Source organism: Gymnogyps californianus, chromosome 16 (genome assembly GCF_018139145.2).
Source record: "Gymnogyps californianus isolate 813 chromosome 16, ASM1813914v2, whole genome shotgun sequence".
Lineage (NCBI taxonomy): Eukaryota > Metazoa > Chordata > Aves > Accipitriformes > Cathartidae > Gymnogyps > Gymnogyps californianus.
In genome coordinates, this window is record NC_059486.1 from 12,689,543 (window position 1) to 12,705,303 (window position 15,761).

At 47.0% G+C, this 15,761-nt stretch overlaps 1 protein-coding gene across 2 annotated transcripts; it reads right to left on the reverse strand.

Annotated features, from left to right (window-relative positions):
- Positions 1–1,561: 1,561 nt before the first annotated feature.
- Positions 1,562–15,728, reverse strand: RFLNA (refilin A). 2 transcript variants are annotated; one of them, XM_050906947.1, is made up of 3 exons: positions 15,537–15,728; positions 4,112–4,221; positions 1,562–1,895 (listed from the first exon to the last, which is right to left on the reverse strand). In XM_050906947.1, exons 1-3 carry the CDS (start codon positions 15,726–15,728, stop codon positions 1,562–1,564), a joined length of 636 nt encoding a protein of 211 aa, XP_050762904.1. The 2 variants fall into 2 exon arrangements, with proteins under 2 accessions (XP_050762904.1, XP_050762903.1); XM_050906946.1 differs by having other exon boundaries at positions 15,519–15,728.
- Between the last annotated feature and the right edge of the window lie 33 nt (positions 15,729–15,761).

The following is a 15,761-nucleotide window of genomic DNA, read 5'->3' on the forward strand; positions in this document are numbered from 1 at the left end:
GACACTGTTAATAGGTTTTCTGACTTGGCTGCTCAGTTGTGTTCTGAAATAACTCGATCAGACACGCAGCAAGTCAGGAACAAAATGGAAAGTTTAGAAGAGGGAAAGCTGGAAATTAATTTCCAGAGCTGTGTGGTTATTTTCTAAGTCTGGGCTCTTCTGAGTAGCATGCAAAAATTCTTGGTAAGATTTTTGGAGACAACTCCATGCTATTTTCAGAGGTTATATGTCTGTGGGAATCCAGGCTCTTGCAGATTTTCAGTGAGCTACCAAAGTGAAGAGATACCGGGAGATGTGATTCATGAGTGGGGAATGGTTTACCTTAGGATGGCTGTAGTGACTCTGCTCTCCCAGTGTTTCTTGATCCTTTTGCAGAGACAGCTCAGCTGTTTGTGAAGTACCTGTTGAATTGCTACAGCCTGGCTGATTACGGAAAACCTGGACGGATTTGGGCTCTTCAATACTTCAAGCTCTACACTGAGAAAGTTTGGCTGCTCCTCCACAGTCAGCAAAGCTGGCCATGCCACAGGTATGGAAACTACTGAGAGGGTGAGCAACCTTGCTCATGAGTTAACCCTGCACTGGCTTCTTTGAAGCTAGATAGCATGTTCCTGTACTACACTCCTCTCTGCAATACAGCCATACCCTGAAACTCAGAAGGGTTGCAAGTGCGTAAAGATCCCTGTAAATTGGGTGTTCAAGACAATAAACAGCATGGCACACTTGGACTGACAGTACTTTAGAAAAAGGGCACTGGGCTCCTAAGTCACTTGGACACTTTTAGAAAATAGCCCTTCAGCTATTCAGTTTCCTGAATTTCCCCTGCATACTCTTGGCTGGGCTCACAGCAGAGGTGGCTGTGCGTTGGGGTACGCCTGTCTCCCATCTCCTGGTTGTGCTGTGCCTTGCTATGGTATATAAACATCTAGCCGCTAGCAAGAGCACTGTGCGCCTGTTTTCTTCGTCTTTTTCTTGGTGACAGTCCCCACTCCTCCCAGTAAGTTAGGCCTGAGGTTACTGCAGTGGTGTAATATTGCAGCTATCTCCCAGCTGGAGCAAGCTGTGATGTATTGATACAAATAACCGCCTCCTCTGCATTTAAACTCTAAGAGACCTGGCTTGGTGTATGCTGGGCAGACTGGACACTGACTCTGCAGTTGGTTTTCCCTTTGCAGAGATCAAAATAGCTCTGAAGGTTACAGTGAGTCTCACCTACGTGCTAGACGAGACCTACAGAGCTCACAAGGCAGCACTCTGCTATGGGTAATAGGGTCCTTTGTCATCTTGATTTCATCTAAACACAAGTCAAAAATAGATATGCTTGGAAAAAAAACAAAAATAAAATCCAGATCATGAATATCAGGAACGTCGCAAAATACAAGCCAGCCTCTCACTGATCAAAACCATCCCCTGCCCTGCAAGCCTCCTCCCAGCCAGTTCAGTCTCACCCAAGACAACATGTTCTCCAGCCATTAATATTCAGTCGCCATCAATGAAGGCCCAGCCAGAGACCCAACAAAGGCCACAGCCTCCTTGAGGTCACAAGGTTGCCAGCAGCGGATCAGAGGGTCTCGCTGTAGATGACGCATGGGCTGGTTTCCTCGCAGAGTTCCAGCTGCACGCTGGAAGCAAACCAACGCTTGGCACAACCCAAGCTGTAGTTGAGGGTGGTCCGGTAAATGTTCTTGGCACGCTTAGGAAAAATGATGGTTGTGCTCTGAAACCTCAGTGGCTTCTGGCGGGGCTCAAAGATCAGCTGGGACTTGTAGTTCCGCCAGGTGCAATTGGGAGCAGCAATGACTGTCTCACTGTAGGTGGTGACGGTGGGTATGGGGCCGTAGAAGATGTCATCCCGATAATGCTTCTCGGAGTCGTACTTCACCTCGGAATTGCACCTACAGAGGACAGCAAGGTATCAGGAACACAGCCCAGGCAGCAAAGGAGAGAAGATAGGCAGGACTCTTCTCTAACCCTTTGGAGCTGGCAACGTTTATGACCTGTTGACAACCTCCACAGACACTGGGGCAGCTGCCAACCCTACAGCCCAAAGCGGAGGGCCAAGAGGACTCCTTCCTGCTGGTGAATCTTGGTGGAACCCCATCTTGCTGTGAATCCATCTCAGCATTTCTGCAGTGCATGTGCACAGAGGACCAAGCCTGCCTGGTCATGTCAGGGCAGAAAAGACCTTGCTGCACAGGCTCCAAGCAACCCACTTCTTCCTCTGATTTCCTCCATGGGCCCCACTGGGGCCTCAGCTCAGCCCTGAGAGCTACACTGGAGGCAAACACCCTGTTAGCAAAAGACATCAAGAGGTGGTGAAACCCCTCAGCTCGGGTAGGTCAGAGGCTGAGGAATGGACATTCATCCATGGACTGTGCAGGAAAAGCTTGAAATCCCAGGAAAATTCTTGATCAAGCCTTTTCCTGAGCATTTTTAACAAGCACAGCCATGCAGCATCAACTTGACATGCTGAGGGCCCCTGCAAAACAAAGGTCCCCAATCACTGACTCACAGTAGGTCTCACCACACTCCCTACGGCTAGTGCTAGGCTTGGGGGGTGTTACTGCCCCAGTGACCAGGCTGAACAGATGCTGCTGGTGGGCCACAGGCATGGGATGTCACATTGAGGTCAAGGGGAACCTAGTTCTCAACACAGCATGCCTGCTGCTGCTTTCACAGGCCCTGTTGTCCATGCAAGCTCCGGCTTGGCAGGAAAATCCTGCCATAAATAAGGTTTTCATAGATGGCAGAAGCATGGTGTAATGGACACTTGTTGAGCTGTCAAGGCTGTGTGTTTGTCTTTTTTCTTTATATTGCCTTGCCATCAGAGCACAAAGACGCCCAAGCTAGCTAAAATCAGAGTGCTGGGAGATGAGGGGTGAGGTTGCTTGTTGGGGCCTACAGAAAATCCAAGCAATGGCCAAATAGCAGGTAAAGCAAAGAGATGCTGTGGGCTATGGCTGTCCAATATCCAAGCCATTGGTCTCAAAGGAAATGGCCATGTTAACAGCTGTCAGATGAAGAACCCACAAAACGTGGGATGTCACTGCCCTGCCTGTTTTCTGCAGGCATCCAGAAGGGATGTTTGGACACGAGACCACGTAAAGGGCTTTTCCTCGAATCCCTGGCCGTGGGGAGCAGCAGGACTTTCACTTGTTTTCCCCGCTCCCCAAACGCTCCTCCGGCAATCAGCAGCCAAGGAATGTGCAGCTCCACGTAAAAAAGATTAAAAGCTGGGTGTGTGCTTGTCATTACCTCCACCCGGAGGGGACTTGACTGATTGTGCACTGCATGTAATCTGAGCTGCTGTAATGTATTTTGCACAGCTAGGGTGTAAGCAAGTCATTCAGCACACATAAAACAAGACTCCGATGTAATCACCATAAAAACATGCCTGCCGGCAGTTCCTCAGCAAGCAGAGATTTACTGGGGTACATTTCCAGAGACGTTTGCATAGGTTGAGGGGGGTGGGAACTGGGTTTACAGTCCTCCCACCATCCCTGCCCCAAGCTGTGTGTAACTGCTCCATGCTGTTTGCAGAGTACATTCCACACCAGCAGAAGAGTGAAAGAAGAGCAGACACACATGTTTATCCACAGGCCACAGCACCAGCCCCACAGGAGGTCTGAACACCTCCATCACTGGCTTGAGGGACCATCTCCTCATGAGGAGGAGATCATTCTGTCTCTGTGAGCTAGTCTAATGTTGGTTCTTTGCTGCAAGGACTAACAAAACCAGGTGCCAATTATAAGGGTGTTGCTTCTTCCGAGGCTACAAGTCAGCAGGGAACAGGATAAAGATCATCAGGTTACTTAGTGGAGGCCATCAAACCTACAGATGGTAATGGTTTTCTCTCACAGCCTTGGATTTGAGCTGGCCTTGGAAGGAAAGCTGCCTTCTCTTACAACCTCCCTCCAGTTCTTGCCTCCTCCCCTCTGCTTCTGCTGCTGTCAATGCCTTTTTAACTCAGGCATTACCCTCCCACCTGTCCCTCCCTTCCCATCAAAATAACCATGACTCCCATTTGTAAACACATTTTAATTTTTTTCAGAAGGAAAAGCACCAGGAAAAAGACAGAAATCCCCACCTACCCACCCAATCCCATCTGTACCTGATTTCCTGCACGGGCTCAGGGCTGACCTCAATGCTTTCTCCAAAAAACACAGGGTACATTCGAGGCCTCATTTCCTGCATGGATGGGTTCAGGAGCAGGTAAGGCATCTGCAGGAAAGAAGACCACAGCAAGTGTTGGGACACAACAGATGAGGCTGGCAAGGTTCATAATGCGTTGTGGCTGGGAGCTGAGCAGCCAGCAGCAGCACATTCAGCACTGGCAGGAGACACCAGTGCCTCCAACCTTGCTGAACTCCATCTCCTCAGAGTCCCGTGGGAGACACTGCAGGTGACAGGCTCTTTGGCAATGAGAACAGGTGACTGTGGCAGCATCAGGACCAACTTTGTTTCATGAAAGCTAAGCTCGCCTTGCTTGCGCTTTCAGCATCATTCAGCTCCCCCTCGCAGTCCCCATCTTTTCCAGGTTTGTAGCAGGGCCCCAGGTTAGCGGGGTATTCATCACACCAAGGAAGGCACTCTTCTCGATGCAGAAAGCTCAAAGGGGAGGACCATTGTCAAGTTGCCAAAAAACAGCCTTAAGGTCGTTGGCAGAGAACGGGACCATTAACCCCCATCCTCGCACAGACGAGCCTTGTACAGGCTTTGCCTTTAAGATGCCTTGACTTTCTGATCTGCCACCCGCAGCTGTATGAATTTACAGGCTGAATTCCAGCTCCCAGGGCTGATGCGATGCAGTGGGCTGCCCTCCACCCACCAATACTACCCTCTCCACCTCCCTCTGCCCAGCACATCGCTCAGGTAAGTGACTCTGCCCAGATCTCTGGCACTCCATGCTGCAGTATCTGTTCACTGAAATTTAGCTCATCCTTTCCTCTTCCTTTCTTGTTTCTCATAGGAATTGCAATTGTTTAGGGGTTTTCTTTAGCCTTGATGTTGTCTTCACTGCTATGAATTAACGAGTCTTACAAAGACTCAAAGTGCACCAGCATGGAGAAGTGCTATAAGCCTGATGTAACACAGAGATAGGGCCTAAGTCTGCTGACTTAAAGGATGTAGGTCTACTTAAGTGAGATGTGTATATATATTTACACATATATACATATATGTACGCTGAAAATAATGTATCCCTTGCAACGATCCAGTGGGGGAAGTGGTAGACTTGCTATTGCTGAAGTCTCTGTGCCAAAAATGGCTGTCATGCTCCAAGGGACGTTCTAGTTAACCATGCACAACTGAGTGGGGGGTGAGACACTGGGGCATCTTGTGGCCTCTGCAATGCAGGAAACCAGTTTCAAGCCAGGACTTTTTAATGAATGGAGCTGCTCCAATTCATGACACCGAAAACTGAATTTTTAAGACTAATTACACCCTAAAGTTACTTACTCTGACAAATTGTCACAGTCCAGCCTAGGCTCCTCTGCCCACTACAAAAATGAGTAATCCCACTTCTCTATACTCTATACTCTCTATACAGAGTGCTCTTAAACATCAGTTCCCACATATAGGGATCCTGTGTCTGGTGTCTGGACCAAGCCCAGCAGCTAATTATGCCTAATCCTGCCCTCCTGGAAAAATGTCATTGCAGGTTTTCGTCCCTGCCACCACTTTTCTGTCGGCAGCAATTTATGACACACAGGGACACAGGACCTCTTTAAAGAAGATGGCTGGCAGCCTCTGTGCAGGGTTGAAAGGTCTCTAGATGGCTGAAAAGCTCATGGAGTTTTTCCACTTTCCACCATGCGTAGGCCATATGTGCTAGAATCACAGCCATATTTCATCAGTGTAAGTCAGTAAGATCATCTCAGGACTCACAGAATCCACTGACAGTAGCTGAGGATATAGCTCTTGTATTGGCTTGCTCTTCCCATGCCACTCCTTTCCACCTTCCCCAGCATCTTCTGGTTGGGTGGTACAGGAGGGAACAGTGGAGCTGTGACCTGGTTCCTGCTGGCAGCGCTGGGTAAGAGGTACTGCATCTTGTGCCCTACCCTGTACAACATGCAGGTCCCCAAACGCTCGCCAGGTTATCCCTCAAGTTGGTGTTAACTAGCAAAGCTCTGCTGAGTCCACTCAACAGCATCAGCTCCCACTAGCTGAGGTCTGGTTTTCTCTAGTGGCTTGGGCTTTCTGCCTTAAGCTAAGGCAAAAAATGTCATTGCTTCATCTGAATTTGCCAAGCTCTTCAATTCTGTGTCCCAAAGCCACAAAGCTGTTTACTCTTTCCATACTGAAATATCCCTGCACTTTACTACTGTGTTAAACTGTAAAGTAAAATGGCCAACCCCTCTTTTTGATTGAATATTTCTGTTCAATTGTCAAAAAAGGACAGTATTTGCATAGGTATGGGGGGGAAAAAAAGGAAAGAAAAAAAAAAAAGACATGTTCACCCTCACTACCAAACACCGGCCAAAAGGCAAAGTTCATTCCTGGATTGCTTTCAGCACTCTTGACAGGGGAGGGCAAGGGCAGCCTTTCTGGTCATAAATAAAGCTCTTTGCTTCTGAAATGTGAATTGTTTAGATCAGACAAGCCTTAGTTCACAAGGGTGCAGATCTCCAGCTTTTAACAGTCTGCACATGGCCAGAGCTCTTTCTAAAGACATCTTGTACGTGAGGAGAGGTTCGTTTGGGTGCAGGAGTCAAACACCATGTGCACATCCATTCATGGGCTCTGTGAACAGCAGGCAAGCTGGCCTTTTGGGGGTTCACCTGCAAAGAGATGCAGATTGCTTTAACCGGTGAAGGAAGAAAGGCTGGGGATATGTGTCCCTCCTTCAGGAGACTGTTCTCTTTCTCTTTATACTCCTGTGGCCATACCTGACATTGGCAAAACTCCAGCTGAGAACTTGCCCTCTTTTTACACTGTGCCCGCTTAAGGAGAGGTCTTGTCCAAAAGGCCCCAAACTGATCTCTGCTTGAAATGAGGTGAGAAAATTACCATCTCTGATCCTCCCTTTGAAAAGCTCAGCTCAGCAAAAGGCATTTCCAACTTCCCAGATGAAACGCTGAATTTGCACAGGGCAGAAAGGTGGGCCTTGTTCTGTAACATGAAGAGCAGACCTAAAGGTATGAATACCTCTTCCTGGAAAATATTTGAATGTCCTATTTTTACCATAAACCATGACTCTCAGCACAAAACAATGCTGACTTATAAGTGGTTCGGGCTTTCATATCCCATCCTGAAGACAACGCTGCTGACCAGGGTGCAGGTTTGCAACAGGCTCTAAAGGGAAAGCCTCTGCCCTTGATCTACCACTGCCTCTTCCAGCACCACCCAGATTTTTTTGAGAGGGCATCCACCCAAGTCCATGCCCAGCCCCACCCTCCTTCGCGTGATCCGACAGCCTAAGAAAGTGCATCTGGAGTGCTCTGCGCACCCTGCTCTCTTCATGCACTGCCTTTGGGGAGCCTTTGCGATGCTCACCTTGGCTGGGGAGGGGCAATAGTTCTCCTTGAGTGTAACCAGCAAGTTGGTGGTTTGCTGTTTCCCGTAACAGGTAAAATAAGTCACAGCCACCAAAGACAGTTTCACACTGTGGTACTAATCACCCAAAAAGTGGAGAGGCAGAACAGAACTGGGAAAGCTCTTCTGTCCCAGGTTCTAAACAACAGATGTTTTCAGGCCATGCTGCCAAAACTGATTGCAAACTTAGATAACCAGAAAAAAGGTTGGGAAGCACTGATCTGAGCTGCCCAGGCACCCCAATGTTGCCTTACTGGGAGTTTAGCCTATAGGAGTATCTTCTTTACTTCTACTGGCCAGGGACAAGTGAAGATTGGGTAAAATGGAACAGTTGTGAATTAAGCTGCTTTTCAGATCCAGACTAGCTTGCTAGAATGTGAAATAACAAATTCAGATGGATGGTAACCATGAGCTTCTTTGCTACATTAACACAAGAGAAATCCGTATCTCTTCACAGTTCCGCAAAGGGCATCTGTAAAGTGCAGCTTTAAAGAAGCAGTTTTAAAGAAGCCATTTCAGTGCTTCCAGGCAAACAAGCCCTCACACTTCTTGCTTACATGTGCTGACACTAAGCGTGCTCTAAACATCCCTAGAGACGAGGATGCAGGAGGCAAGGTCCTTCCTGTGGCTTAGCAGGAACGTTGCTGGGGCATCTGGCCACAGCGTTTGTATAGGAACAGGCTTCACAGCCCGCTCTGTGCCAGGGGTGCTGCTCAGTCAGAGCGTGAGCACAGAGGCAAACACTGTCTGTTGAAATCACAAGTCCCACAGCAGGGAACAGGAATCAAGAACATGCTGCAGAAACAATACCGGTGTGCATGGAGAAACGGAGGCTGTCATGCATGACTGAAATCAATCAGAGTCAAAAAGTTGCTACTGAATTTGGTGAGAGCATGATTAAGTCTTCTCCAGGTTAGTTCTGGATGGAGTGGTGATGAGACTATTTCCATTGTGGGTTATAGTTTACCTTGCTCTGGGCAGGGAAGGGTGACAAAAGGTATTTCATATGCTGTAAATGAGCATCAACTTCAGACCTGCAGGCTTGGCTTGATTAATTTAGAAAGCCGGAACAACTGCAGACATTGGCAAGCCAAAGCCAGCAACTTCTACCACCCATCAGAGACCATTACAGATTCACACTTATCTACCACGAGTAGTACTGTGAGCTGCTGCAGGTCAGAAACCTTGAAGTCACCTGGAAGTCTGCACATGGAAGACGTAAATAACTTACAAAGCACGGTCTAAAAATACAGATCATCTGTAAAACCCTGCAGTCTGCTCACCAAACAAGCAACTGAATTGCTTGCCCAGAGTGAAAGGGTCACTGAACAGTAAGCACAGGTTTTACATAGCAGCAACTGAAAGGCACTTCAGATGACATTTTGTTTCACCTCCAATGATGTTCTGAAATGTCTGCTCCTGCATCTCACCTGGAGTTGGGAAGCAAGGAACAGGGGATATGAGCTTTCCAAAAGATTTGTCTTTGGGGCTGAAATGTTATATGCTTGGCACGTGTCAAAAGCTGGCTTTTTGGCAAGAGTTTGACACCAGCTCCTTCCAATCTGTTTTAAGGTAAAAACAAAACAAAAATGTTCTGCCTGTCAAAAAAAATACCAACTCAATTCTTTTTCCTTCTGCACAGGAATGGTTGAAAGAAGAGGAACACTGGAATGCTGAGCCCCCTTGAGAAAATTATGATCCTTGGCTCATTTCTAGCAATCACTCAACGATCTCCGGACACTTCACAAATAAGGTGAGCTTCTTTATTGCTCTGCACCACAGATGGGCTGGCAGGGAGCAGAGCTTGTTGCACACTACTGGGGGTCACTGATGGTGAAGCGGAGAAACCCACATGTCTTTAGACTAGACTGTCCACAAGTGATCCACAGTCAAGGTCTGTCTATCCAAAGAACAAACCCTAGGGTTGCTGTGCTGGAAGGCTACAGTTGGGACCTGATTAACCTGTCCCCAGTAATTGGAGCTGTGCTGCTCCTTATCAGATGCAGCTCTGCAAAAGCCACCACAACCCTGTAATCTTTATGCAGGGAGAGGAGGAGTCCAGTAGTCCAGGAAGGCTGAAGAGGCAAAAGGGAAGATAACTGGAGAGATCAAAAAGTGAGCCCCACGCGTACACGTTATGCCCTCAAAACAGAGCCAAGGTGAAAATTAAGCAGTAAATATGCTATCATTTTTATTTCCTTTCTGGTACATAATTTGTTTCAACCAGCAAAGAGTTACAGTATTATTAAAAAGTTGAAGGGCTTTCTTGTTTGGCTGCATTTTTCCCTCTGTCTTAACTCTGATGCCTTTCAGGCATGTAACGGCCTGGGCAGCTAAACTCTGCTTTTTTCAAGTAGCACACAGATAAACAGAAAATTGGTTGCTGAATGGAATTCAATCTACAGCTAACCAACAGTACTTCCTTTATGGTGGCATAAGTATTATGGGGGGCTCTCGCTTTAGGACAGACACACGTCCTTCAGCTCCATGTCATTGCTTTGTACCTGCCACGAGCGCCATCTCAGTGACTGATTCCTGGGGGTATTTAGATCGCAGAGTTCTGAACAACAGCAAAAATAATATAGTGAGCAGAATAATGCTATTTTACCTCTAATAATTATGTAGAGTCAGTAGGCTCTGTTAAGATACTTTTCATTTGGGGTAACTTACAAGAATGGAAGCAGAGTTATCAAATAGTAAACAAAGATGAGGAAAAAAGTGCCATGAAACTGGCCTGAAATATACTGACTGTTCTTTAGCTTCCAAATTCCAGGCAGCAAAGCAACAAAAAGGAAAGGAAATTAACTTGACTTGAAATAAATAACCCCCCCAAAAACCTTTCCCCAGAGAGCATTAAGGACCAGAACTGACCGACTCCTTTTGCTATGGTCATTATGCGGAAGGCACTAAGATGTGGCATTAGATCTCTAGAGACTGTAAGGGGAAACGGTTTTCCAAGCGTCAGGGCTACGAAGAGGATACAGCTTCCCAAATTCCCAGCTCCTAACTTAGCTAGGGCATAAGCAAATCTCTCATCACATTTTCCCACTATGGTAACATGTCAGGTCCATGAAAATGTCACTTTACTCAGCTGTTATTTACAGCTATAATGAAAGATCTGGCTGAGTTATTTGACACGCATCTACATTCTCCACTCTAGCTGATAAGCAATATTTGTTTAACAGAACATTTATTTTCTCAATATCTTCATGTATTGCACATTACGAGTAATTTATAATAGAGCCGGATGAGATTATATTTGGAGGTGATAACAGTAAATGCAGACCTCAGGTGGAAAGCCGGGCTTTATTATTTCAAAGAATTACATCCTTCCTGCCTGTCTCCCTCTTCTATTTCAAGTGGGAAATGTGTGCTGCTTTACTTATTGTCCACAGCATTACGCAGGGACGCAATGGAAATTAAACAGCTAGAAGACACCACCCTAGAAATAGCCACATTTTTCACAGTAGATGATGAGACCCCTATGACTGTTTCCCTGATCTGCCCAGAAGGGACATCTGTCACGGTTTGCAGATTAGGTGAGGCCCAGAGCCATTCCCCATCCTTCGCTGCTGGCGTTGGACCAAGGAGGAAGACGAGTGGGTGCATGTTCAGAACTGGATGGGGCTGAGGGACAGGGGACAGCCAGGTGGGGTTAGCCTTTGCCAGGCAGCAGACACAGGCGTGAAATTGAAACCAACGCCAACCTCTGCCAGGGGAATTCCCGCAGGATCCCGCCCCATGGGAGCGGTTCAGAAGTGGGTCAGGATGCTGGGCTGCAAACGCCAACCCCTGAGGCAAGCCCTGCTGCTGTGCCAGATGGGTGCCTCGCTCCCCTCGCAAGCCTGGGGCTTTCCCCAGAGCTGCTGGGACCCCCGTGGCCTTGGAGAGTCATGTCACCTGCTTCGTGTGCGGGCTGCAAGCTGGCTCAGGTTGGGGGTGCTGGGCCTTTCTCTCACATGTGCTTTCACTATAGGTGTTGGCAGGTCTGGAAGTTACATATTGCCTGGAAACCCTTTGATGCCCATGTTCCCCAGCCAGTCCCCACAAGAGAGTCCCCCTTCCTGGAGCGCTTTCAGTGCAAGATGAGATGCTGGCTCTGTGGCCCACGGGCTCTTCAAAATGCAGCATGTCAGGAAGAGGTGTTTTTTGGTTTTGGGTTTTTTTTAATATCAGCCATAAATCCAACAGACTTGGCACACATGCTGACCTAGACCCCCTTGTTGGGACCGTGCCTATAAAGGCTGTGCCAAAGGGCAAGGTATCCTCCTCCTCCTCCTCCGCAGTTGAGATGAAGCTGGAATCTCCTCCCACCACACGAGGCTGATTCTGGCACCACACTGTTGTCCAACACAGCTCCTGAATGTAAGTAGAAATTCCCTACATGGGGGCATTCATCTGACAGCTGATCCACTGGGATATAGTCCTACAGAAGTCAGTGCTCAGTGAGGCAGGTTGAATACACAAATACTTAAGTCTTTCAAATAAAAAGGAACGCGTTGCAGTGGCGGAACTTGTTGCAGTGGCAACAGCGTTGGGAAGGGACAAGAAGTCTGCTGCTTCAAGAAGGCACGACTGATAGTTCTGCAGATGAATGTGATCCTGATCTCCCCTGATATCCATGAGGAGTTATGCTATTGAATGCAAAGCACTTATTTCAGCACAGCCCAAAAGCAGTTCTTCTAGCCTAAAACTATATCCCAGGGCAAGAACAACAGGGAAAATTCTAAGCAGATCTGGCTACTTTGATGTAATTTCATTCCCTACCCTTCCAGCAACTGCTTCTTGTGCATATTATTAGAGATTTATTTCATTGTACTTATGTTCTTTTTGGCCCAGCATTACACACAAAGCCTAGAGAATTCAGTAACCCAAGTCCTAAGAATCAATTTAATCATGTTTCAGATTCAAAAGGCAGAACTAGGTAAAAGTCACCTTCTATTTTCATTAGGATATTTGCACTTAAGCACAAAACAATTGACAAATTCCCTACATGGACTTTATTTGAAGAAATAAAAGCCAATTTCTCCTGCACTGCAAGTAAAATGCAAAAAAAAAAAAAAAAAGTCCCTAAATGGTGTTGAACTTGTGGTATTTATGACTCTGGCCCTAAATTGCCTTTCATATTTTCTTGGATCCCAAAGCTGTAGCCAAATTGGCTGGTTAAATGTGAATAAATGGTGCATTGTCTTTGAAACAAAGTCGTGCTTATTAAAGAGAAGAGTTTACTTTTTCAGAGTCACAGTTAATAACACAAAGCAGAGAGAGCACAGATTTTACACACAATAAAGTCTTCGATAAGGGCATGCAGTCTCATTTTAGTCTGTATGAGAAGAGCTGTCCTAGAGCAGAAAAAAATCTTCAACATATTTGTGAAGTTGGAGCAAAATAGCTGACTGCAAAAGAACGCAACTGGGTTCAGACTGGTGGTTTTGATAGCTCTGCAGCAAAGAATTGTATGAAATACTTCCCACAGATCTGGAATGTTGTTTTCTTCACCTGACAGCAATTTATTGTAACCGTACGTACTAGAACTTTGGCTGTTAGTGACTGAGCTTATATATGGTTTTATAGTATTATAACACAAAGAGTGCAGGCTGCATTCCTGGCTCTGTCACGTTTATAAGCAAAATAAACACTAATATAACAGGCGATTAAAAAAAGCATGCCTTGGTGTGCAAATAGCTGCAATTATTGATTTGCCAATTCTGCATGCTCTGATGAACAGCAGAGTAGTAGAGTTAAACAGAAGCACATTCATGGATTGCGTAATTGGTCATAGAGCTGCAAGTCCTTGTTAAATGGCAAGATTAAAGCTAATTAGACACTGAAATTTAGAAGTATGAAGCAAGCAATGCTCTCCGTAATTTTTTCTGCTTTCTTAATAACAGCTGCAAGTACAGTATTTGCAGGGTGGCAATGAGAAGTGAAACTCTCTGTACAGCCAAATAGAGTGGAAGTTCCTATTTACTTCATTATTTTGCAGTGTACCAAACAGTCAGAGTTAAAGAGCACAGTCCTGCACCACTCCAAATAATAGTCAAATTGGTTTCAGCATTAGGATCTCTGCAACCTTCTGTACCTACTAAGGGCATGGAAATATCCACAAGGTATGAAACCCATACTCAAGAGCCCAGGGCTACCCATGCTGTTGCAATGTGATACAAAATTTGGAAACATCTACAGTGTGAGTTCCTCTGAAATGTGTAAAATGTTCATTTATGATCAAAATAAAAAAATAACTGGAAAACTTAATTTTGCCTTACACAGATCACAGGAATAACTTTTTTTCTGTAGGAGTCAAGCACTAAAACTCTCAGTCCTAACAGCCCAAGAGCTGAAATAGTTTTTTCTCATGCTCTTTAATCTTTGATATCGAAGGGCTTTCTTGGGAGGAGTGGTGGCCAACTGTCATATTACTGGAATGGAGGCTGTCATATCCCCCTTACAGAGCTTTGCAGACACCTCCACCCCAGCTGTTTTCTGGTCCAGCAAGCCTTCATTCATCTTCCTCCCACATTTTATTTTACAAATACATAGCAACAGCCTGATCCTGCCAAATCAGAGGCGTGTGGGTAACTCTTTGTACATAAACAGTCCCATCAAGATGGCACACACGCCCAGGCATCTGCAGGTAAGGCTCCATATTTGGAACTGCAGTGTTAGCTGGTTTGAGATTTGATTTTCATAATTAACACCTCACACCCTACCCACTGTAGTCTGGTGAGAAGGAGTCATTGTTCATGGGGAAGGTTTTGGCATGTTCAGGAGTAAAAGGCAGTTTTCAATAATATGCTAAAATAGCCTTAGAACTTGAGAAAGTAAATGAGGGTGTGAGAAGTCATTGCAAAATGTCTCTACTGGGAAGAAGTCTTTGAATTGTCACTAATCCATAGATAGATAAATTTTTCCCATGGAAAGATTTGTGCTGCAGTTTCTATTCCGTATAGAAGCCAATTAACTGTGTTGAATACACCTACAAATGTCTTTTATATATGTTAAAAAAAATCTGAAAGATCCCTGGGGAAGAACTTTCATCATCCTTTAAAAACCTCCACCACCATTGCTTATGCTCTGAACTTTGTGTTTTAAAAACAGTTTTTATAGCTAAGGGATAGAAATAAACAAAATAAAGCAGAATAATAGTCATAAGAAATCTACCCAAATCCTAGTCCACAGTCAACCGCTTCACTGGCACTGCATCAGGCTAACCGAAATGTACAGTGCTACTGCCAGCTGTCTAGGCTTACAAACCACTAACCCTGCTCTGCTCGGCCATGCAGCACACAAACTTTTCATCCAGACTCATGCCACAAAACCCACTCCAGCAAAGAGCAGCAGCACACAACCTTCTCCAGACTGTGTCTCCATACCAACTGCCCGGACAGACATCCGCACCCTGCCCCGAGTTAATGGACAGTTTTGTCTTGCTTTCAGCCAGGGCTCCAGCAAATGTGGCTCCAAACAAAGGTGGGATGCTGGAGCTTAAGGATGGCTGGGAGCCGGACTCCCCTGCCTTGGTCCAGACGGATACAGCTCCAACCTGTACCTACCAGGTAGGACAGTGTCACTGAGAAGCAATTACACTTTTCTGTTCTTAAGGTAGGCAGGGGAGCCTGTTTCAGATCTAGGTTTCACTCCCACGCCGTTATTAGAGTTTACCCAGCCAAACTGCCAACACTTCTGCGAGCGTATCAGAAAACCCTCTCCTGGCGCTGGGCCAACCCCCTGCCCGGGCACACCAGCAGCAGTGCCAACGCCGGACTGCAGCCGCGATGGGGCACAAGCAGCCCAGGAGAGCCCTCATCCACCAGTGCAGGTGGATGGGCACTGATGGGGGACACAGCTGGGGTGCCCAGGAGTGCCCCAGTCAGTGGGCACAGGCCTTTTCCTTGCTGCCCCCCATTCCAGGGCTCAGCCAGCCTTTCTCCCCCGGAGAGCCCAGAAAGGACAGAGCCCAGCGCCCAGGGTTTGGCTCTTACCACTTTGCCGTCCTTGGCCTCTCGCCGGTGCCCCGGGGCCGGAGGGTCCGCACCGCCGCTGCCCCCAGCTCGGCCGTCACCGGGCGAGAGGGAGTAGAAAGGGGGACTGGGGCTGGGGGGCAGCCCCGAGTCCGGGCTGTCCAGCAAGCCTTCCCGGCTCTTCTCCTTCAGGCTCTCGTCCATCCCTTGCAGCTGTAGGTGACCTACCATGTCTGGGGGGCAGCGAGGGGGCCGCAGCGGGAG

Excerpts from the sequence above, each read along its gene's own strand:
- RFLNA (XM_050906946.1), bottom strand. The coding sequence starts at position 15,728 with ATGGTAGGTCACCTACAGCTGCAAGGGATGGACGAGAGCCTGAAGGAG. Across the intron at positions 4,222-15,518 it reads AGGCCAAGGACGGCAAAGTG|ATGCCTTACCTGCTCCTGAA; the intron begins GTAAGAGCCAAA and ends TCTTTCCTGCAG. Across the intron at positions 1,896-4,111 it reads GAGCCCGTGCAGGAAATCAG|GTGCAATTCCGAGGTGAAGT; the intron begins GTACAGATGGGA and ends TGTCCTCTGTAG.